At 37.6% G+C, this 25,524-nt stretch overlaps 1 protein-coding gene across 1 annotated transcript in view; it reads left to right on the forward strand.

The window, feature by feature from the left end:
* Window positions 1-9,688: 9,688 nt before the first annotated feature.
* Window positions 9,689-25,524, forward strand: part of LOC131042967 (probable ribose-5-phosphate isomerase 3, chloroplastic) — a 30,623-nt gene continuing 14,787 nt past the window's right edge. Inside the window, exon 1 of the mRNA XM_057976315.2 lies at window positions 9,689-10,426. Within this exon, the coding sequence (XP_057832298.1) occupies window positions 9,851-10,426 (576 nt within the window). The 5' untranslated portion in view covers window positions 9,689-9,850. The remainder of the gene's footprint in view (window positions 10,427-25,524) is intronic.

A 25,524-nucleotide genomic window follows, 5' to 3' on the forward strand; every position in this document is an offset into this window, starting at 1 on the left:
CCTGTGGAGTTCCTAGAATTGTCTTTTGCTTTCGAATCCCATTTAAGGAGCAGTAATATTCAAATGCTTTGCTGCAATACTCACCTCCATTATCCGATCTGAGACACTTCAACTTTTTTCCTGTCTCATTCTCAAACAAAGCTTTCCATTTCTTAAAAGTTTCAAAAACATTTGATTTTTGTTTTAGGAAATATACCCATGTTTTTCTGGTTGAGTCATCAATAAAAATAACATAATAACAAGAGCCACCAAGAGATGATACCTGAGCCGGTCCCCATACATCTGAGTGCACAAGCTCTAACTTCTCACTCTTCTTCTCTTTCCCAACCTTGAGAAATTTGACTCTTTTCTGTTTGCCATAAACACAGTTTTCACAGAACTCTAAATCAATCTTCTTTAGTCCTGGCATTAGATTTTTGGAGTGAAGGATTTTCATCCCTTTCTCACTCATGTGCCCAAGCCTATGGTGCCACATTATCGAATCTGTTCTTGCAACATCTATTGTTGTTGTCCCTGCAGCAACTTTATCTGTAGCAACTAAGGTAGAGTAAGTGTTACCAGTACACAGATATAATGTTCCTACCTTTGCACCTTTATCTATTGCTAATGATCCTTTAGTGACCTTCCAGATACTGCCTGAGAAGGTAACTATGCAACCTTCACTACCTAGTTGCCCTGCAGAAATTAAATTTCTTCTTAAGTTAGGGATATGTCTTACCTCCTGCAGAAACTAGTCATTTCCATTCTGCGACTTGATCTTTATCTTTCCTTTTCCAATAAATTGATAGGGCTTATCATCACCCAAATATACCTGTCCAAAATCACCTTGAACATAATCTAGAAAATATTTTCTATGGGCTGTAGCATGAAATGAAGCCCTAGAATCTATTACCCAGGAATCATTAACATTATCCAAACATAAGATTAAAACATCTTGTAAAGTATTACTTGCAATATTAGCTTCCTTACTGTCATTTTCATTTTTGTCTCCTTCTTTGTTTTTTCGAGACCAACAGTCTTTCTTTAGATGACCAGGCTTTCCACAGTACCAGCAATCTTTCTTTCCTCTAGATTAAGAGCGTCCTTTCTTTGACTTCCCTCGTGACTTCTCATTCCAAGGGCATTTTCCTCTTTCCTTTGATCTTCCTCTATTCTCCACATTCAAAACACTACTTGATGATGTTGAAGTCTCACATGTGCTTTTCCTTCACATTTCCTCGCTTAGGATAACACCAACAATATCATCAAATATCAAAGTATTTTTACCAGAGACAGAGTTACTTACAACCATAACCAAGCTATTCTAGCTTTCTAGCAAAGAACATAAAATCAAGAGAGCCCTAACCTCTTCTGTAAAGGTAATTTTTACTGAAGACAATTGACTGGTAATTGTATTAAATTCATTTAAGTGCTCTGCTACAGATCCTCCCTCACTCATTTTCAAATTAAACAAACGCTTCATAAGAAATACCTTATTCGAAGTTGAGGGTTTCTCATACAACTTAGCCAATGTCACTATCAAATCTACAATCATTTTTGCTTCTGTTATATTGAATGCTACAGACGATGCAAGGCACAATCAAATGGATCCTAGTGCCTTTCTATCTAAAATGTCCCACTCTTCATCTGACATTGTGGTCGCTTTCTTTTCCTTTCCTTCCAATGGCCGCAACAAATCCTTTTGATACAGGTAATCATCCATCTGCATTTTCCATAACTGATAATTCTGGTCATTAAAATTTTCGACCTTGAATTTGGAATCCTCCATTGCTCCCACTCAAATTTGAAAGTCCTCCCAATTTACAGAAAACCTCGCTCTGATACCAATTGTTAGGGTTTCAAGCAGATCCAAAGCAAATATGAACTAACAATTATATGAAGATTTAAATACAAAAGATAAAGAAATAAAACATGACGTAGATAACACAAAGATTTAACGTGGTTCACCCAGAATGGGTTACGTCCACCATACACAGTCGTCCAATATTTCTTATTATCCAGCAAAAATAGTACATCAACCTTACAATGCCTTAAGAATCCTAGCCACTTATAACATGCATTTTTAGGGCAACAAACAAAGTTGACCTTTTTAGGGTTTTATTACAATGTCGGTACAGTACTTTGTTGATCAATCACCACATATCAACATTATATTCATGTAATTGTACATTAAATATTTTCTAATGTGGTGAGAATTAGGGTTTCACCATTATAGGATAGCAAAACCACTATTTTTTCTTAAAGGACCAATTACATTGAAAGAGGGATGGACCTAATAGATCTAGGCTTGATCCCTCTACGGAAGAAAGCTCTAAAATACCGATTAAATCCTCCTTTGTTAGGGTTTTATTTTGTCTTTCTAAATTGAATTATGAAAATGTTGAAATTAGGGTTACAAATGGGTGAATATTGAAGAGATCAGGCATAAACAGTGAGCTGCAGTCATTGCATGGAGCCATAAACTTGGATCTGGTCTAAGGAATATGATTGAAATTTGCTCCCCAAAATTTGGCCTAAATTGTCGGGACTGTGGTGGTGGTCACCATGATTGAACTTTTAGCCATAAAAAAGGGATCCTGATCGTCTCTATAAATATTGTTGATCCTCTTGAACACAACTTTGTACCTGTTTCTACACAGTGAAAAGGGAAAAAATGGTTGGAAATAGGGGTTTGCCTAAGTCAAACCTCAGTTTAGGAATTAACCTTTAATGAAATAATGCAAATACTGAAATAAATATTGGAAAGATATACCTCAGATTTGTAATTGTTGATGATGATACTTTGTTCTTTGAATGTAATCACATATGTTTTATGAAATGGCATGAACATGACTAAACCTTGATCACACACATATGCTTGCATATGAATGATGTAATTTTGCTTCACAATGGTTGAATGAATAATATGCAGCATTAAAGATCTCTAAAAGTGCTTGATAATGAATGCTTCATGGATGCAAGAGTGATAGGATATGTCAACTTATGATGTTTGAATGAAATTAGGTTGATCAAATATCTTTATATAGGGGTTCCTATGTAAATTACTGATTAGGTAGACCTCGAACGGTCATGTTGAGCCACAAAGATGAATTCTTGTCAAAGAGATAGGACCCCTAACCCAATTCAAAATTGGGCCCCACTGAGAGGGATCGTGGAGCTGGGTGCCATGGTTCTTCTAAAAAAGGGACCAAAATGTAGCCTCAAGGAGAAGGGTACCCCACCAGGGAATCCATTAGTGGGTGTTCATGGCAGCAAAACTAGATAATAGGCACAAAATGGACCTAGACAGGTGATGAGGATAAGACACACTAAAGTAAGGGCACAAACATGAGGTGTAAACTGGCCTGATGATAATTTACAACACTACATCTTCATAAATTTGACTTATGGCGAAGAGAGCCATATATTTATCATTTGTATATCTTATTTTGTGCTAATACTTGGATTAAGCACAAGTATATATTTGAGATATAATTATAACATTTATACATATGTTAATGATGTGACATTTTGTTAATTTACTTTAATGTGCTCATGGGAAATTGTTTATTTGTGAGATATAAATTAAGGGTTGCGTACATTACACATGAACTTACTAAAAAATTACAAAATCGAACACATGGTGAAAGTGTGGGCTACCTCATGCATTTGGGTGTCTTTTGCAATGTTGGCCTCAATGCCTTTATCTTGGGCAACTGAAGTTCTTGCTTGTGTGGCATCTTGACTCTCACAATAATGTGGACCCCTCTATGATAGAGACAAAATTGAATAAGATAAATGAATAGTTGAAGTTATAATTTTTCACTATTTGAGATAATTTTTTCCTAAACCCTAATTTAGCATCATTCAATCATCTCATCATAACTTGAGCTAGAGAGATATGATTTGAATGCCATTTGTTGCATTGGGATTATGATTCAACCCTCCTTACCAAATGCTCTTTGAAATGGTGTCATTCTAATAATTGATCCTATTGGAGGCATTTATCATCACTTCTTTTCACAATTCAATGTGGTAAACATGATGCCCTATTTCTACATACTAAATGAGCAAGCAAAAACGGGGGCATATATCTACCCTCAAATTTCATCACTCTTAGTAAGAATTCTAAGTGATTTTTGATTTTTCACTAACAAAGTGGCTTTGAAAAATGCATTTGACAACACTGTATTGCAGATGTTGCTATAGTAGGGCTTCATTTGACACCCTTGAGAATATCCTTTTTACATGAATGTTTACTTTTCATGCACCCTAGCTTGTATATGCACATAGTTTCATACAATTGCTAAAGTGAGGGCTAAATATACTGTCATAAGTTATACTCCTTTAATTAGAAGTCCAATTTCACACTCTACTTAGCACTTGCTTTAGTTTTCCACTCCCCTAAGCATTTTCAGACCATTTTCAGCCTTGAATTTAATTCTCAACTCAAAAAATGAGTACTATCCTATTTCAAACTTCAGGACATCTTATTTCACATTTAATTGCTGTCAATTCAAAAATTACGACTAGATACAATATTAGGGCTCTAATAGCTTAGTTCTCACAAAAACAACACCTATTTTGTTGGTATTATGGAGCACCTCCCCATAGACTAGGCAAATTTTTTTAAAATTTTGGGGGATTAACATGTCCACCTTGACATTATGGAATCCAATTTCACTTTTTGAATATGACCACTTTATGTCAGTTTTTTATTAACATTAAGCTTGTAACTCATATATAGGCTAGTTGCTTTCCTCCTTTTTGATATACATTTTTATTATGATATCCTTATGATGCAAAATTACTGCCAAAAGTGATTTTTATAGGTCTACAAATTTGAGGAATGATCAACAACATCAAATATTCATCAATTATTGTTCATCATGATGGAAGCTTCAAGGAATGTTGGAGGATGATAAGGAATGACTAAATGATTTTTGGCCTGTACCTCTCCCTAATGGTTTGGTATAATTTCTTGTTGTTCTTACATTTCTACATCTTAGGTTCATATATGATATTCATCCTATATTTCAAGTTCATTTATGTGATTCATGTATTCTTGAGTTGATATATGCATCACCTTTGTTTGTCTCATTTAAGGTTCACTCTAACATAGTTGATTAGTAATCTTGTTTATGTTTATTCTCGTCAAAATCTTAGACACACTTGAGGTTCAGACCACACACTTTTGTTTCAGATCTAACTTGGCTATCCATGGAGGTAGAAATCATTAAAGAGGGAGCTTGACTGAGGCAAGACCCTTTATAGCCACCACACCATTTTACTCCTATTTTATGCACTTTCAAGTTCAGATATAGGTTCAAGCCTATTTTGTAGGTACAAGAGCATAATGTAAACAAAGACAAAGACTATCAAATAAAATTCAATAGAAAAGGCCTGGCTTATGATGCATAGTACCATAGTCCTAGTGATTTGACCTTAAATTTGGAGGATAGATAGTTTGAAGGCTCATGAGACCATATTTGACACTCAATTTCACCTAGACACTTGTTAGGACTATAGCTTCTAACTCCTCTAATATGTGATTCTGAGCTTTGTTTGTTGTCACAAGTGCACTTTTGAGTTACCATTCCATTTCAATACTTTCCAATAGCTTTATATTTTTCTATCAGTTTGTTTTATCAATCAATATGCTCATTTTATGCATGCTTTAGGCCTAGTTATATCACATCTAAATAAATCAAGAAATCTTTCATGCAACAAATAAATAAAGCCCAAGTTACTTGAATCTCTGTGAGTATGATTTATTCAAGCATGACACTTTTTGTGGTTTGTATTCTAATGTTTAATGAAAGAGAGTTTGGTTCTAGTTAAATTACTAGCTAGAGTTATCCATCTCTCTTTCATGATGAACAATTCCATTATATTTGAGGGATGAGGTCAATTCAAACAATCGTATTGATATACATTATATTATGTGCATACTAACTCTATCTTTGGATCTCTTATGTGCTCTTGCATATTTGTATGTGAATATTGCCTTGACTTGTCAATGTTTGGGGGCATTTCACTTTTGTAACATGATCATATTTGAATGTATACTACCTTAAAGCAATTGCTTTTGGTTGGCATACACATTTACTTTAAGGTAGGGACATACATTCCTCTATGTGTTCCACTTTGTGCACACACCATGAGATTGGCTGTACAGTTTGATCACACACCATGAACTTATTTGTGCCACTGTAGCATCCTTTTGTAGTATCCTACCAAGATTACCCAATAAACAAAGAGTTTTGTTTGGCCCTATAATCTCCATTAGCATGAGGGTCATTTAACATAACACAACTTGCTAGCCCTTGTGAGATCTTCACTTGTTCGTGAGCTACCTAGCATAACACAACTTGTTAGCATTGTGTCTTCTTGTGGACATGGCTCCTAGTAAGTATCTAGGGATCTTACTAGTCATAGAGGCCATGCTTTATGTGCATGGATAAAATGACTCCTAGTAAGTATTTGAGAATCTTACTAATCCTAGATGCCATACCTTGTGTTTTTTATATGACTCCTAGTAAGTTTCTATAGATCTTACTAGACCTAGATGTCATACCTTTGTGTTTTGCATGCTCTATGCGTGTTACCAATATTGATAATATTTCTCACTTTGTACTTGCCTTTTATCTTTATATTGTAGATTAATAAGATCCCAAGTTTTGGGGGCTACTGCCTTGTCAAACTTGGTATTGTCTTGTTTCTTTGATGTCTTGATGAAAGAATCTAAGTTAGCTTCTCTAGAATTTATCAAGAGTATTGTATGCGAATAATGAGGGCGACAAGAAATGTAAAAGTCAGATTCAAAAGACCCACACACCAATGAGACTCTATAGGAACTATTTGAAATATTTCAACTTTCCAAGGGGTGTCCCATTGTTCTCTATCTCACAGGATCCCTAAAGTCAATGTTTTGCTCTCAGATCATTGAGCAAATTGACTTAGGAACGACAACTCCAAGAATGAGTGATGTTTAATTTATATGCACGAATGCATTATAAGATATGTATGATATTGAAACTATGATGATTAAGCTAGCATACATATGATGATAAGATTAAGGATTAGCAAATTTATCCTAATATGATATACTAATCTAGCATGGATATTCTATGATATTAAAATGCTTCTAAATGCTATTATGATGATTTAATAAAGAGAGGCTAAAATGTTTCGTAACATGACTATAAGTTTGATGCACAGAGACTTGTTTTTTTTGAAAATGAAGAATGAGAGCTCTATTTATAGGGAAAATAGGGCAATGGAGGGTTGAGATTGAATAATCTCAGCAAGGGATATGATTGAAAGTTATCAATCCATGTTTACAATTCTCACCAATGAAATGATGACAATTGCCAACAAGAGGTTCCTTGAGAGGAGATGAAAGAATCATTAAATACTTGAGAAGACATGAAGGTTACCTTAGGAGGTAGGGTTAAGGTTAGGTTAGGGTTATCCAATGGGTAAAGCTTTTCCCCAAGGGGTAAACTCTTGTGCAAGGGTTAAAGGGATAACCAAGGTTACAACTATGAATGCTTGATGAGACCCTTGAGTTAGATGAGGGTTGAGTTAGAGAGAAAGTCTCTAATCATGCAAGAAGGTTGAGTTAACCATTAATGGTTATGTAAGAGCCTTAAATGGTTTGGAAGACTTTGAGGGTTAACTTGTTGAGGACATAAGGCCTTTAATGCATTTCAAAGACTTTGGAGGCTTTGAGAAGTGACTTCTCTTTGCTTAGGAATGTGACAATAATTAGGAGATGAGTTAGGCTAAATTGGAAGGGATTAGAAGAATCTAGAAGGGGTTTTAGGAGGCAAGTGGGAGATGTAGGAAAATGCAAGTGGAGGGAAAATGATTTTAATTAAAATAAAATTACGTTATTTCAACCAAATAGATGCAACTTGCATAAATACAAGTGGGAAATTTTAAATAAATAAATTAGATTTATTTATTTGCAAGGATCAATTTAATTAAATGTAAATTTAATTAAAAAGGGAGAAAGGGGAATTAATTAAATAAAGTGATTTATTTAATTAAATGATAGAAAAGGTTTAGGTGAACTTAATTAAATAAATTGAGTAATTCATTTAATCAAATAGATGAATGTGAAGAAATTAATTAAATAAAATTTAATTAATAAAGGGAAGGGTTAAAATAAATATTAAATATCTATTTTAAAGAAAGTGGTCAAATTTATATGTCTACAAGTATAATTTTTCCATTATTGTTTTAGCCTCGTCTTCACAAGGACAATATCTCTTTTTCATCACTCATAGTTGTTGTGGAGGTGGGAACACCAACATGAGGTTTGAATTAGGCAAGCCCCTACATAACACAACCCTTCTTCCCTATTTTTCATGTGTGTAGGTTCAAATTTGATAGTAGAGAGTGTTACAAGTACACACAGAAGACAACGACAAACATTCCCAGATTTTGACCAAGAAAAAATCTTTGGACTAGAGCACTCAACACATGTCTTCAACACTTTTTGGTTGAATTTTGAAGATACATACCTACATGACCTCTTGGTTGTGAATCTACACCTTTTTGTTTGTATAGACACCCTCATATTAGGATACCCAAGACACCAGTATGACATTTCTAGGCTCAATTTGCTATCCTAGGTTCTTTTATGTGTCCTCTTTCTAGACTTTGGCTACTATGCTGGTTTTCTATTATGTAGTTTAATTTTATTATTTAAAGTTATCATTTTCATATCATTTAGCCTAGATCTTGAACACACGATTCACAATCTCTAAACCATTGCAACAAAGTAACATTAATCCTTGGATACTCACTAATGATGCTTAGGAACAATAATAAGGATTGTAGTTGAACCTTATTATTGTTCCTAATGATATTCTATGGAGATTTGCGATCTTAGTTTGCATCCATATGTTGGGATCTCATTTTTATACTTATTAGGAGGATAAGAATTTGAAATGTGAATTTATCAAATAATTGTGAATTTATTTAATTAAAGATGAATTATAAAGAAAAATAAATAGACGATGAATTCTAATTTATTTAATTAATGTTATCTAGATGACTGGAGAGGTTACTTAAATGATTGGTCTTATTTGATTAATTCTTAAGAGGGATAACATTGAAAATGTAAGATGCAGACAATTATAGGTGTCTACACTTACTTCCTACACCCATTTGTAATTTAGTCTAGTTCTTTTAAGGAGGAGTTTACCTTGATGGCTTGGGAGTTGGTTTATCTCACTAAGTGAAAAGGGGACAATTCTTGATTTTGTGCTTAGGGGATTGACCTTACAACATGTGTTGAACAAGTTGAGATGCACAATTATTTGAGTAAGACACTTCTCACTAATTTGAATGTTGATAGAATATTTAAGATCATTATACATATCGACTTCAACATAAACCATTTTCAAGGATAATTTGGAAAAATATCAGACTCAACATAATATACCTAAAGATGTAATATGATTAAGAAAAGACTAAAGAACTATGAAGGATCCAAACCAAAAATCCAACAATAACTATTAGATTATTAAATTTACAATCATTTATAAAAGTAACAAATCACCTAAAAATAAAAAACATCGACATTGAATATAACAAAATAATTTACTCAAAACAACAATATAAAAAAAAAAAGAGGAAAAGAAAAGACCCACAGATCTTAACAGAGCTCTTTCATTAAAAAACAAGTTTTTAAGCGAAAGCAACCAACAGCAGATGCGAAAGATTGGGACCGGGACTATCCATCGTTGAAATTGGGGATAGCGTCACTGTGGATGGAGGGGCATCATCCTCCAACTCAGCTCAATATTCATAGGTGCAATATTCCATTCCTTTCTTCACTTGCTTTCTCGCCTTTGCCATGGCGGCAGCAGCATTTAACGCTCTCTCCATCGCGCCCGCCCTCTCCGGCAAATGCATTTCCAATAATAACACTGGGTTTCGGGCATTCAAATCCCAGTGTTATATTTCCACAAGCCGGTCGAGGCTAGTTAAAGCCATGGCAGCAAGCAAGGTCCTCACGCAGGACGACTTGAAGAAACTGGCGGCTGACAAGGCCGTGGAATACGTGGAAAGCGGCATGGTGTTGGGTCTCGGCACAGGATCCACCGCCGCCTTCGTGGTGGCCAAAATAGGCGAGTTAATAAAATCTGGCGCACTCAAGGACATAGTTGGCATCCCCACGTCAAAGCGGACGGCAGAGCAGGCGGCCTCGCTGGGAATTCCTCTGTCTGTTCTGGACGACCACCCGAAAATCGACCTGGCCATTGACGGTGCCGACGAGGTCGATCCAGAGCTGAACCTGGTCAAGGGTCGCGGCGGCGCTCTTCTCCGCGAAAAGATGGTCGAAGCTGCCTCCTCCAAATTTGTTGTTGTGGTGGACGAATCGAAGTTGGTTGAGGGCCTTGGCGGCAGCAAGCTGGCCATGCCCGTTGAGGTGAGATGCACAATGCTCTATAGTCTATGTATTTGTTTACTTTCATCCAAGGTTCATACTCTATTTTTTAACTTTCATCTTGTGAAAAATATATTTTTTTCTATTTTTTCGTAATAAAGTTTTTAAATTTATTTCTCCGGTTTTATAAGAATGTATAGGTTTTTAGTGTTACTTCTGCTGCTTTTTTAAATCAATGGGAAAAATACACCAACATAGACAAAATCTGGGATTTTTCGAACCTCGAATTACCTACAATAAGAATTAAGAAGAAGCTGGATTATATAATATTTTAAAATACTGATTAATTAAATATAGACATAATCATGAATTTCTCATTGTGCAGTGAATAGTTTGCTATTTAGAGAATAATTGAGCAATTGTGGACAATTCAAAATCATGATATTTGGCTCATGAACCCGAGCCTTTGAAGGCCATGACGATTCTAGTACTGAGTTCGCTTCCTATTCCAACGATGAGACAATTGAGAAATGGGCAGCACACATTGAAATTAATTAGTATTGAATTTCCGAAATGTTACGATTCATTAAATTATATTATACAATAATCTATAACACTGATTTAATATAGGAGAGCTGTTATATCTCCTGTAATCACTCCTTTACATTGACAAGTTGTTCGAACGAGTTATAATCTCTACAAATACTTGTACAACTAATTGGAATATATTACACACATGATATTCCAGTGTTTGTATCAACAAACCATAACAAACACGGTAACAAATGTAATGATGTAGTATTCCTAGCATCACTTTTTAATGCATCATTCTCTAAATGGGGCTGGGTGGACTAACAACACTTGATAAACAATTTCATTAGTTCATCAAAAACCACAAGGCAAGAGCAGGGATACACACATCTATTGTAATATGCCCCCTTGCTAACCTTAGTTTTTTCTGCCTTTCCTCTGACTGTAATTTTGTCAAACAGTTTGCTTGCAAGCTGGTTACTGAGTTTCTTGTTTGGTTTGGTTCTGAGTTATAGTTGCTTGGAAAGGTACAGCAGATTTAACAAACACAAATATGACACAAATAACGGTATTGCAGATTGCAATATTATGAACAACAATATTAACCAAATATGTCTTCTATTCTAACACCAATGTTCTTGGAAAAACATTAACACTAGATTACTTTAGTTTCTTCAAATAAGGAAATAATACATTGAATTTGCATACCAAAACGCTGTTCCAGACTTAACAATACACCAGCAGCAATAATAAACCCTTGCCTTCACATCTCAGCGCTGTATGACCCCATCCCCAGCGAGTGCAGCTTCATAGCTAAGGGTTTCAGTCCCAAACAGTGCCACATAAAGGTGTTTGAGACTCGTATGGTCTTCTAACTGATGTTCCCAGGCAGGTATGACACTGCTTTAGATGTTTCCAGGTCTGTACAGTACTCCTCCAGCCTTATATGGCTCAGAAACAGTTTATATGGCCAGCAAAAACCCAGCAATTACCTTGACCAAGCAAGATAGCGCTCCAACTAGGGACAGCCAGCAAGTACGGCTTCACTATGATGTATAACCCAGCCAAGAAGGGAAGACGTTCAGCAAACAATATGAGCACAGTCGCAACCCCTTTGTCACTCAAAATCGACTTTCCTAAACTGGAATAATGCAACAATAAGCTCAATCTTGGCAATATACCCTGTAACTTGAAAATACCTTTCAGTTCAAGCTCAATGTGTCTCCTGAAGTAGAAACACCACTAATTCCCCTGACTGTATCTTGAAACAGCGAGAATAATGTTATTCATGAGGGATTTCATTCTCGCAAACCCTTGAAGATGAACTCTCCAATCAATACTTAAAATATCATATCAACCAAGCATGCTGTAAAAAGCATACAAAAGACCCTTATATTCTTTCCCCAAGAGGTCGACTCATCTTGCTTGGCAAATGTGGGATAAATGATGTTCCCTTTTATTTTAATATTTTCATCTCCTCTTTATGGACGCCCATGTACTTTAAGCGAAAGGGAACATTTGATATTTACAACACATAACTGTATGTGTCCCACTAAAGTTATTAAATAACAATAAAGTTAATAACTTAATTTTAACTTTATAACTCAACTTAATTGTTAAATAATAAATATCACCAAATAACTATTAAATTTCCAGTCGGTATTAAACCAATACCATTGACATAAGTGACGTCCAAGAATTTACTGAAAATACTGAATCATTGGCTTGGCCAATGACTTACTATAAATAGTAAGTATCTCAAAAACATGTCAAAATACATCAGAATCACTTCAACTGAAACTACCTAGGCCAAATATCCTCAAGATCCCTTAAATGTCCTGGTTAGCCTGCAAGACCATGGAGAAATAGGCTAATGACAACGTCATAAAACATGTACTAGAAAGGGGACATTACAGTCCGCCCTTCCCAAAATTGCTTGTCCTCAAGCAATTTCATCGCTGGATGCTGCAAGATCTGCTCATTTTCCCATGTGGCATTCTCAACCGATAGATTCTTCCATTTAACCAAATATTCCTTGATCGTCCTTCTTTGAAGTGTCCTCTCCCTGGTATCAATGATTGCCTCTGGAACTAATATCAGTTTCCCCTCCTCATCTAGGGGTGGCAACTTTGCTGATGGAACTACATTATGGCCTAGAGCCTTTTTGAGCTACGAGACATGAAATACATTATGCACCTTACTATTGGCTGGTAATTCTAACTCATAGGCCACCTCCCTAATGCGCTGAGTGACTTTGAATGGACCATAGAATTGTGGCTTAAGCTTCTCAGCACCACTCTTCTTCAGAGAAGATTGTCTATAAGGCTGAAGTCTTAGATAAACCATATTGCCAACCTCAAAGCTGCACTCGACCCAGTGCTAATCAACATATAACTTCTGCTGGTTTTGCATGTGTTGGATGTTCTCCTTTAATGCCCTTAGGATGTCCCGACTTTCGTGTAATAAATCCTTTGTCTTGTGCACCCTGCTGTCCCCGAAAAGCAAATCCATGAAGTTTGGGGCTTCATATCCATACATCACAATGAATGGAGTCATCCTAATGGTCATGTGGTAGGTGGTATCGTAACAATACTCACCCAAATGCAACCATCTGATCCAAGCCTTCTGCTGTCTTGACACAATTCCGCAGGTAACCTTCAACCCATTTGTTCACTATCTCCATCTGCCCATCGGTTTGTGGATGGTAGTTGGTACTAGGAGTGAGCTTAGTACCACTCAACCTAAAAAGTTCCTGCTAGAATAGACTTAGGAACTTGATGTCCTTGTCACTCACAATGATCCTGGGCACCCCATGGAACCTAAACACCTCCCTAAAGAATAAATCAACCACTTGGGCTGCTGTATAGGTGGCTACAATTGCAAAGAAATGTACAAATTTCATTAACGTGTCAACCACCACATAGATGCAGTCCTTACCCTGTACACTGGGCAATCTTGTAATGAAATCCATCGATATGCTCTCCTATTTTTTGATCTGTAATTGGTAAGGGCTGAAGTAAACCAATTGGAAAGCTATGCTCATTCTCGTTTTGTTCGCAAACTGGACACTCCCTAATATATTTCAGGACTTCATTCTGAAGCCCCTTCCATGTGAACCTGTTGTGACGTATTCACACATCACCCCATTGCAAATGGGGACCGCTACTTTTTTGCTTTCTGGGGTTTGTTTCTAGGTCTTTTAGGGTTTTGTCTGTTAGCTTTTGCATTTTGAGTGTTGCCAAGGGGATCACTAGGATGGCAGGCTCTGCTTGAGCCAGCGGGAGTCAGCAAGTGCTCTAGGTTAGGGTTTCTTTGAAAGTCTCCTTTAGGCCTAGTTTTGCTCTTGTTGCTAATTGTGTCTTGTTTGAGTTTGAGGAGGTCAATGAAGCTTGGTGAGTGAATATCATCTTTGAAGGTCTGAGTTAGGTCAGGTTGGTGAGTGGTGAAGTCTGGAATGTCGATCTGATCTTCAAATGTCTTGAAATTTGGCTAAGTCTGGAATGTCATCTTGATCTTCAAATGTCCTGAAATTTGGCTGTCTGGAATGTCATCCTGATCCTGAAATTTGACTAAGTTTGGAAAATTGAAGAATCCTCCAAAAACTAGATTTTGCATTATAACTCCTGGAGGTTCGAAACCACTCTCAAACATCCTGACAGTATATATGGAATATAACTTAAAGTATAAGACTTATACTTAAATGTTATATTCCATATATGAATCCCGACGGAGAGACCAAAATGTCAAATTTTGATCCTGACCCTTCCAAAGGGTCCAAAGCGAATTTCAATTTCGCTCTTGACCCTTCCAAAGGGACCAGAGCAAAATTCTCCATAAGACATTCTACTTTGACCCAAACTTAGAACTAACTCATTCCCAGGCGTTATTGAGGGCAAAATACTTGTTTGGATGAAGAAATGTGAGAAATGAAGTCAAGATTTGAGCCTAAATGTGAATTTTGCTCCTGACCCTTATAAAGGGTCCAGAGCGAAATTCTCCCTAGACACTATTTTCTCCCTTGTTTGGGCTAACATCCTTGTTCCTTGGACATGATGGGGGTAGATTGATATGTTCTTGCCTCAGGAAGTGATTGAAAGCATTGAGGAATGAAGATTTTGACCTAAGAAGGAGAATTTCGCTCCTGACCCTTCCAAAGGGTCCAGAGCGAAATTCATATTTCCTCTATTTTGCTCTTTAACTTGACCAAGTTTGGAACTTCTAAGGCATGGTTTGGAGGACTTGGACGCATATTTGCCTTGGAGAGGAGGTTTGAGGCGATGAAATGATGGAAATCAACCTGGAAGGAGAATTTCGCTCTTGACCCTTCCAAAGGGTCCAGAGCGAAATCCTCCATTTGACCTTCTTTTTTGCCTTAGGCCCTAGAGTGACCTTGTTTGGAGCTAGTTTGATAGTGAATTGCCTTGATTAGGATGAAAGGAAGTTGAATTGGTTGCGTTTGAGGAAGAATTGGATGAATGAAGTGCAAAATCAACCTGGAAAGAGGATTTCGCTCTTGACCCTTCCAAAGGGTCCAGAACAAAAATCCTTATAGCTCTTATTTTCTTCCTTGTTTTGGCTAGGCGTTGGCATGTTGGAGGGTGGATTGGTATGTTCTTGCCTTGAGAGGTAGTTGGACGCTTTGAAAGATGAAGATTTTGCCTAAAACATGAATTTCGCTCTTGACCCTTCCAAAGGGTCCAAAGCGAAATTCTTTATTGACCTCATTTGCTTCCAGGCTTAGGCCGCAAACCTTGTTCCTTGGGTGAAGAGTGATGGAATTTTACCTTGCAAATAAGATTGGGATTGAAAAGATGAAGAGTCAAGTCTAGAATGAGAAATTCGCTCCTAACCCTTCCAAAGGGTCCAGAGCGAAATTTCACAAAACCACTCTTTTCCCTCAATTTTATGCCAAGTCTAGGGTGGTTCAAGGTGAATTAGGATTGGAAGTGTCCTTAGGTGTTACTTTGACTTGCTAGTGATTATCAAATTTGAAGGAATTGAGACAAATCATGAATTTCGCTCCTGACCCTTCCAAAGGGTCCTGAGCGAAATTCTTAAAATCACCTATTTTCCCTTCAAGTCAAGTCTTTGGTTTTTATGGCTTGGATGGGTGTGAAGTGGCATGACCTGCGTGACCTTGCCTTCGAAGATGAATTGAAGTGAGAGGAATGAAGGAATAAGCTCAAGGACAAGGATTTCACTCCCGACCGTTCCAAAGGGTCCAGAGCGAAAATCCTAAAACCTATTCTATCTTCCAAAACTTGTGCCAAGCCAAGCCTAGAACAAGGTGAGAGAAGTTGGGAGATGCCCATAGGATTGCCCTTGGATGGATTTTGGCCACCAGAAATGAAGATTTTTGGCTAAATCAAGAATTTCGCTCCTGACCCTTCCAAAGGGTCCAGAGCGAAATCCTAGATAGGTCTTGTCCTTGGCCATGTTTTTTAGCGAATTTGTCCTAGCAAGCCATTCTGAGGTCAAACAAAGTGTTGCAAGCATGAGAGAAGGATCCAAATGGAGAGTCAAGGTAGAACAAAGTGAGAAGAGTGGATCCAAGTAAGAGAAATCAACCTAAAAGAAGAATTTCGAGCCTGACCCTTCCAGAGGGTCCAGAGCGAAATTCCTCAAAGCACCTATTTTCTCCTTGTGTGAAGCCAAAACGTTGATTCCTATGGCATGCTTGAAGGTGGAGTGAGGTATTCTTGCCTTGTAAGGTGAATTGAAGTGAAGGAAGTAAAGAAATAAGTCTAAAACTTGAATTTTGCTCCTGACCCTTCCAAAGGGTCTAGAGCGAAATTCTCAATTTCACCTAATTTGTTCATGATGAAGGTCGAGAGATGGATTCCCAGGCCTTGGTGGAGAGAAGACTAGTGTATGCTTGCCTTAGAAGATATTTTGGAGTGGAGAAGTGATAGAACTTGAGCCTAAACAAGAAATTCACTCCTGACCCTTCCAAAGGGTCTAGAGTGAAAATCTAATAGGGCCTGTCCTTGGGGAGAATCTTGAGCAAACTTCATTTTAATGTCTTCTTGTTGATGATTTAAGGTAGGAAATGCTAAGTTAGAATGAATTCATTATGTGTCCTTAATCACCTTTTGGTTGGTTTTGCAGATGGAAGAAGACTAGGCCAGGGCAAGGATGACCTCTTCTAGTCCATCATCATCAAGGACGTTCCACATGCAAAAAGGGAGGACTCAAGGTGCTTTGAAGCGTTGGAAGACTAGGGGTGCTCAAGGAGTTCAAGTTAGCCTCAAGACCTCATTCTACCACAAGATGACAAAGAAAGGCTTTGCCAGTACTTCAGGGCAAGGTATGCTACCGGAGAAGGAAGACTTGACGATAAGAAAGCCTCGTCAAGCACTTGGGAGTAAAAGAGGTACATCATTCATCATATCAAAGACAGAGGAGGATCAGCCAAGTCATAAGCATTAGGTAAGGTGGCATCCAAGTCATCATTCCACTGGTTGGATTGGTCCACCTCAGCGTGTCCAGATTCAATGTACTTGACTCATTGGGGACGACACAAACTTCGAGGCACCTACCCTTGCTTCCTATTGGTCCTCGCTCTTGGAATGTAATTTTCTCATTGGCTAGAGGACGTTTGTTGTAACAATCCCTAATTAGGGTTTTTATCTTGTAATCTTGGCCATTGGTTCTAAGTCAATTAGAGCCGTCTGTTTGTAAAGGGCTCCCTATATAAAGCCTTGGCTCCTCATTTGTAAGGGTTAATAGTTAATAGTTGGTTAATAGATAATAGTCAAAGATTGATCAATAGAGAATAGATAGTAGAATAGCAATTAGAGTAGATTAGGAAGAGAAGGCAAGAAATTGTTGCCTTGATTGTAAATGAACCCCCTTTTCATTGAAGATATGGTGAAATGTGTCGTTTCTTTGCAATATGCATGGTCTCTTGTGGAATCTTCATTGTAGATGATAAATGATTAGAATGAATGAAAGAAGTTATTGAATGCACTCGCATGGAATTCCCCTAGTCCAAACCACTAGCCTCTTGCTGACTGTAAGTGCGCCTTGCGTGGTCAACTGGCATAGAATGAGCTTAATCTCAAGTCGTTAAACGTCTATTGTTCATGCATTAATGTGAATGATGATCAGTATCTGATGCTATCTGGTTTGAATATATTTGAAGCATCCCTCAGAAGATCGCACTGAGTTGGTGTCGGATTGTTCAAGCTTGATGGTGAGACTCCACCTTGTCGTTCCTCCATCTTCTTGCATTGTAGGCCTTAGAGTAGACTCTCTAAACTATGTACCTTTTGCCATTTCTTTATCTTCCAACCACTAGATAGGACTTGAGTTCCAGTAAATCAGATGCCTAGGCAGTCAAATGTAAGTCCCCTTGTGATTCCAACAAAATCACATCGTACCGCAAAGAGCTTATCCACATGTAGAGAACCTACATATTAGAACCTTGGAGTTACTCCGATTGATCCTTCGACGAGATCTTCAGCAGTCGGGAAACTTTGTTCAAGAGAGGATAAGGTACCTTTAGGTATTTTATTCTGTGTTTGGTTGTGTACAAAAGACACATCAACAAAACACCTCTCGGATCTGCTTGTAAGTCTTGAAGAACCTTGGGTGACCAGCCAATGGTCTGTCATGGAATGTCCTTAGGATCAAACTCCTTAAAGTGTGAAGAAGGCACAAAATAAATTGTCCTTATAGAAAATCAAATCATCAATCGTTGAATACTTGTCATCATGGGTGTGCCCCCAATCAATCGTGATGCGCACAAATCTTTTGCATACTCTATTGCAATTTTCTCCTTCCAATCAGTTGATATCTCAACCAAAGAGCATACGTGAGGTCTCCATGTGAGTGCATCTGCCACCACATTTTTCTTATAATGTCAAAGTCATAGGCCTGTAACTTGGTGACCCATTTTTGTCACCTATCATTAGGATCTCTCTGATTCATAAAATATTTGATGCTAGTATGGTCCGTCTTGATCACAAATCTTCCCCCTACCAGATAGGATCTAAATTTGGCCAACATCTCTCTGTTATAAATGGAGTAGCTCTTCTCTACCCCTCCCACTTTCCTTCTCTCAAATGCAATAGGGTGCTTCTCTTGCATTAAAACTGCACCAACCCCCTTCCCTAATGCATCACACTACAACTCAAGTGGTTTGGTGAAGTCAGGTAGTGCTAGAACTGGACATAAAGGCATCACTTGTTTGAAGTGTTCAAAACAATACTAGGCTGTTTCAGACCATTCAAATGCCCCTTTCTTTGTCAAATCTATATGTGGAGCTGCAGTATGTGAGAAACCCTTCACAAACCTCCTATAGAAACCACATAACCCGAAAAATCCTTTGAGCTGAGTGAGATTAGTAGGGGTTGGCCAATCAACGATAGCCTTAATCTTATTCGGGTTCACTCTCACCCCTTTTGCATTGATGATGTGACCAAGGTATAGTAGCTTTGTCATACCAAACTCACATTTTGACTCCTTGGCATATAGTGACTCACTCTCCAAAATACTCAGAACCTCCTCCATGTGTTCCTCCCAAGTTCTGCTAAATACCAAGATTTCATCAAAGAAGATTAACAAAAACTTCCTCAATTGCCTCTTGAACACATGCAACTTTGAAATGTAGTAGGGGTGTTGGTAAGCCCAAATGGCATTACCAAGAACTCAAAGTGGCCGTAATGGCATTTGAATGCTGTCTTCTCTACAACCTCTGCTCTCATCTTGATCTGATGGTATCTTGACCTCAGGTCTATCTTAGAGAAATAACAGGCTCCATGCAGCTCATCTATTATCTCATCTATCCTCAGAATGGGATATCTATTTTTGATTGTTTTCTTATTTAGAGCCCTATAGTCAATGCACATCCTCATTGTACCGTCCTTTTTTTGGACCAATACCACTGCTGAAGCAAAAGGACTCTTACTTGGCCTAATATGTACCATTTCTAGCAACTCTTTAATAGCCTCTTTTAAATCTCATCCTTGTGTTTTTTAGGATGGCGACAAGGGGTAGTGATCACTGGCTTGGCCCCTTCTTCCAACTCTATGACATGCTCTATTCTTCTCTCAAGAGGACTCCAAGGGGTATGCTGTCAAAGACTTTGGTGTGACTGGATATTACCTTCTCAATATTAGGGTGGTAACTCTTAACTTGCTGCTCAGTAACTGTAGGCATAACAAGACACTCCATTGCCCACTCCACTTGATTGTGCCTAAATATCCGTTCCATCCTCTTAAGTGAAACCTAAGTCACAGGGTTCACCGAATTTTGGCCATGAGGTTTGAAATTCGGCGAATTTCAAAACACTACTAAAAATTCGTTTAAATTCGGCTAATATTCGTACATGCATATAGCGTTGTCTTTTAAAAGAAATGTTTTTAGGGTTTTTTGTGTATTTTTCGTTCCCTGCACAAAGAGGTTTTTTTCCGCTTTCTTTTTTGTGCTAGTCGTGTTTTCCCATCTCTTAGACGGGCGGGAAGGACTACCCACAGACAAATGACCTGTCGAGCAAAGGATTCATGTGCTGTGCTGTCAAGCAAAGGATTGACCAGTATTGTGCCATCGAACAAAGGATTCGCATTGTCTTGCCTGGAGAAAACAGAGGGTTCTACGGTTTATCTATTCATCGAATAAGAATTGTTGAGCCGTGTATCACTATTTTATAACTTTGTTATTTTTTATATGTTATTCAGATTATTTATTTGTAGTGTGTTAATATTATTTATTTATATTGTGTTTTTTATATATTTAGATACTATTATTTTAAATGTTATATATTATCTTTAATTCTTTATTATTATTTATATATAGTAGATGTTATTTTATTAATATATGTACAAAATTATCAAATACGGGTACCAGTTCATATATATATATATATATATGAACTGGTACCCGTATTTGATAATTTTGTACATATATTAATTATATTTGAAAAACATCAAATTTATATAAAGCAAATTTAATCACGAGTTTTTTTTCGAACTTTTTGCCCTTGCCAAACTTCATCCAAATTTTATTGTTGCTGAACATGAACACGAACTCGAACCTTGTGACTTAGTACCACGTTCCTTCCTTGATGTTTGAACTTCATTTCCAACCTTTCCAAATTGAAGGTGAACTCTACTAATGATGACATCCATGTCATGCCAAGTATAACATCATAATCACCCATGCCTACCACAAAGAAGTCATCTACCAACTCATAGTCACCCAACTGTATGTGCAGATTGGAAATCCAATCTTACGAGTGCAAAGAAGCTTATGTCCACTAGCTACCATCACTTTGAACCCATCATGTTCTTCTATTTGCAATCCTTTTTGAGTCACCAAGCTCTCATCAATGAAATTATGTGTAGCTCTGGTATCAATCAAAGAGATTACTCATTGTCCTTGTATCACACCCCTCACTTTGAAAGTGATTGCCTTTTGGCCGCTAGTAAGTTGTGCAATAGTCTTACCCTCTCCAAACTTCCCTTTTGATGTATTTTCTTCATCATTGCTTTTTGAATCAGATTGCTGTTTTGACTTCTCTGAGGCTGATTCTTCAGCAGAAAAATACTCAATTTGTTTTGTCTTTGCTTTAACAGTACACTTATGGAAAGGATCCGATGGTTCTCTGCGGTGAAAACAAAGTTTCTTCCTCTTGAGTTCATTCAACTGGTCATTATCAAGTTTACCTGAATCATTTCGGGGTGGGTGAGAATCACTTTGGTTATTCTTCTTGTCTTTGTCTTTCTTTTTTGGATAACCCTTTGAGTGTGTTAGCACCCCCTCCATTTTCAAACTTAAAATCTCGACTTTCGTTTTATTAGCGGTCTTCTTTATTGGTTATGCCTTCATCGGTAAAACCTTAAAAGTCCTTGAGTTCTAAATTGATTTGATGCTGCGATTCCAAAGGAGCCATTATCTATCGGGTGATCGGGCGACGACCGAAAATCTGCACTACTCAAAATGCCCGATGATTGATACTCCCTTATAAGCTGATGTTGGAGTATTGGAGATTTCAAAATTATTTTGTTGCATGCTCCATAAACTCCCAAGTCAACTGATTATTGTATATTACACAACTCCCAAGGAACAAATTGAATGAAGATTTGCAATTACCCTCTTTAATGGTTGATTAAATGGCTGAAGGCACGTAAAGGTGGTAGTACGAGTCATAGCATTTGATATTGTCACCTTTTGCAGACGAAATTTATTGCACCACCCTTTGAGCTGCCTGAAGTAACGCGAACTAACATCGATAATGAATTTCCTCTGTTAGAATTGTTTTGCCTTGTGATGACCAGTTGCCAGTTGTTAATCCTGACTTAAATTGGCCAAATGGTGAACAAGGGAATATTATCCAAGGGCTGCATGTCCTTGCATGGAAACAACGGATTGATTATATCTTTCGAAGGTAGTTGTGCCTCGTAAAATAAGCAGAGAGCACTTGCAAATACCATTGCAAGTGACTCAACTGTTGGTCAGATTGTCATTGATATGGGCAAGAGAGTATAAAACTTAAGTGACAAATCTGCTAACCAACAGAGTGAAACCTTTTCCTCGAACTAGAAGCCTCCATGTCCCTAGCCTTCTTAATGGCTTCCTGCAATGGAGGTGGATTGAAAGCCTTAATCCATCCCCTCAACGGATTAGCTAGACCATCTATAAACAACACCATGAGCCTCCTCTGTGATATGTCAATAACTATTTGTGATATGTCAGTAGCTAACATCGAGAGTCTTTGAAATTTTGAAATATAAGTTTCCAGTGGTCCCCATTGTTTGAGTTGAGCTAGTTCCTTGCAGTGCAATTCTGGGTCCTTTTTGTCGAATCTCTCTATCACTCTTAGTAAATTCTACATAAGAGGTAATCTAGTCACGCTCCATAGTAACCATGCCATGGTGCCACCACTCATGTGCAATGTCGTTAAGGTGTATAGCCGTGTATTTGATGGCATCTTCTTCTGGCATAAGGCTAAGTCGAAGATATGTGTCCACCTTTTGAACCCAAGCTCGTGTTGTGGTCTTCCTTGAAGCATCAAAATATGGTAGAGTCAACTTCCCTACTTTCTTCTGTAATTCGAAATTTTGATTCCCATCTCTGACACAAGGCATATGTCTCATCCTCACATCAATGTAATCCTGCAGGGATATAGCTGCTTGAAAATTTGGTCCTCCACTCTCCTAATCTCTTCTGAACCGATCCTGCAAGTCGGTGATCTGAGGCTCATTCCCATGCTGTGCTGGTGCCCTAGGTACAAAGGTAGGTAGAAGAGGCCTAGAGCTCACCATTATAGTGGGTTGAGCTACATGTCCAAAGTTATTGTCCACATTTCCTCCTCTGTTACCCTCATTTCCATTTTGTCCACTGTTATTACCTCCATCTTTTCCATCCCCAACATTAGCGTTAACATTAATAATTTAATACCCAATTGCCTAGCCATCATCTGTAACATCAGGTCCATCCGCTGGTTCTATTCTTGTGCTCTTTGGTCCGCCTGTTGCTGCCCCTGCATGAATTGTTCCATCATATTGAAGAATCTCTCCTCACCTGGATCCCTTCTTTCACCCATATTGTTAATATTCTAATCTTCTACAGTTCTATGTTTTTCTGGTCCAGTATTAAGCAAAGCCCTATTTCTCCATGTGTTATAATGATGAGATAATGGTTGTACACTCCAATCAGTCATGTCATTGTTTATTCATGTTTAACCCTTCAGGATGGCAGGATTTTCTACTTTGATGCCATTGTAATATGCCCCCTTGCTAACCTTAGTCTTTCCTCTCACTGTAATTTTGTCAAACAGTTTGCTTGCAAGCTGGTTACTCGGTTTCTTGTTTGGTTTGGTTCTGAGTTATACTTGCTTGGAAAGGTACAACAGATTTAACAAACACAAATATGACGCAAATAACAGTATTGCAGATTGCAATATTATCAACAACAATATTAACCAAATATGTCTTCTATTCTAACACCAATGGCCTTGGAAAAACATTAACAACAAATTACTTTAGTATGTTCAAATAAGGAAATAATACATTGAATTTGCATACAAAAATGCTGTTCCAGACTTAACAATGTTCACAGAATACACCAACAGCAATAATAAACCCTTGCCTTCACATCTCAGCACTGTACGACCCCATTCCCAGCGAGTGCAGCTTCGATTGAGCTTATTTTTGCATTATTCCAGTTTGGGAAGGTTGATTTTGAGTGATAAAGGGGTTGCAACTGTGCTCATATTGTTTGCTGGACGTCTTCCCTTCTTGGCTGGGTTATACATCACAGTGACGCCGCACTTGCTGGCTGTCCCTAGTTGTAGTGCTATCTTGTTGGTCGTGGTAATTGCTGGGTCTTTGCTGGCCGTACAAACTGTTTCTGAACCGTACAGAGGTCGACTCATCTTGCTTGGCAAATGTGGGATAAATGAAGTTCCCTTTTATTTTAATATTTTCATCTCCTTTTTATGGGTGCCCATGTACTTTAAGTGAAAGGGAACATTTGATATTTAAAACACATAACTTTATGTCTCCTACTAAAGTTATTAAATAACAATAATGTTAATAACTTAATTTTAACTTTATAACTCAACTTTATTGTTAAATAATAGATATCACCAAATAACTATTAAATTTTTAGTTGCTATTAAATGTTAATTTTGTGCCCTTGATCAGTAATCAGGTTTATGACTTTTGATTATGCCCTTGGTTTGTTAATCAGATCTGTAATATTTTATTACACCATAATTCAGTAAACTCAAAAATGAAACAAGTAAACAAGAGACAAACGCAAATACCCTGGGAAAACCTCCAAGGAGGAAAAAACCCAGCATTAGAGACCCACAAGTCAGATTATATATTCTCTCAATTGCACAAATACAATACTTAGCTTGACTCTTCTGATCTGATCCCTTTTATCATATCAGATTTGCCCTTCTAAATACACCAAGTCTTCATCAAGGAATACCAGATGCCTTCTATCTTCTTGAACAGGTTCGCCCAATCTTCTCCTATATTTGCTCCTTTATTTCGCACCTTCAATTGCAGAGCTCTTTCGCTGAATGATGAATTCATTGTATTGACTTGCAAGGTGTCTTATCTTTATATGCATCTTTAACTTTGTTTTATTGCAAGTCGGCCTCCTTTAATTTGGGCGCCAATATTTGTTGTAGCGTGGGGCATTTAGGATAGGGCTGGGCTTATCCTTGGGGTATGTTACCTTTTCGGATAGGACCCAGTTCTATGTGTGGGTCACATTGCCTTATGGATGGGACCCAGTCCTATGAGGGTTCGGATGTTGCCTTAAGGCAATCCGAACCCTCTTACCTAGTTATAAACAACACTCCCTCTTAACTAGGGAAGAAGAGAATACATAATCTGAACCTTTAAAGTTCCATCTAGCACACAAGCATAGAATGGATCTAGCACACAAGCATAGAATTACATCTTCCACCTAGCACACGAGCATAGGATGGTTCTAGCACACAAGCATAGAAAGTGTAATACACAAGTGGGTCTTTACATATTTACAATTTTCCATCTAGCATACAAGCATAGATTGGATACTTCTCATTCTTGCACACAAGCAAAGAACGATCAAAACGCTGCAGGTAGAGTCACTGAGATTGAAACTCC

This window comes from Cryptomeria japonica, chromosome 3, assembly GCF_030272615.1.
Source record: "Cryptomeria japonica chromosome 3, Sugi_1.0, whole genome shotgun sequence".
NCBI lineage: Eukaryota > Viridiplantae > Streptophyta > Pinopsida > Cupressales > Cupressaceae > Cryptomeria > Cryptomeria japonica.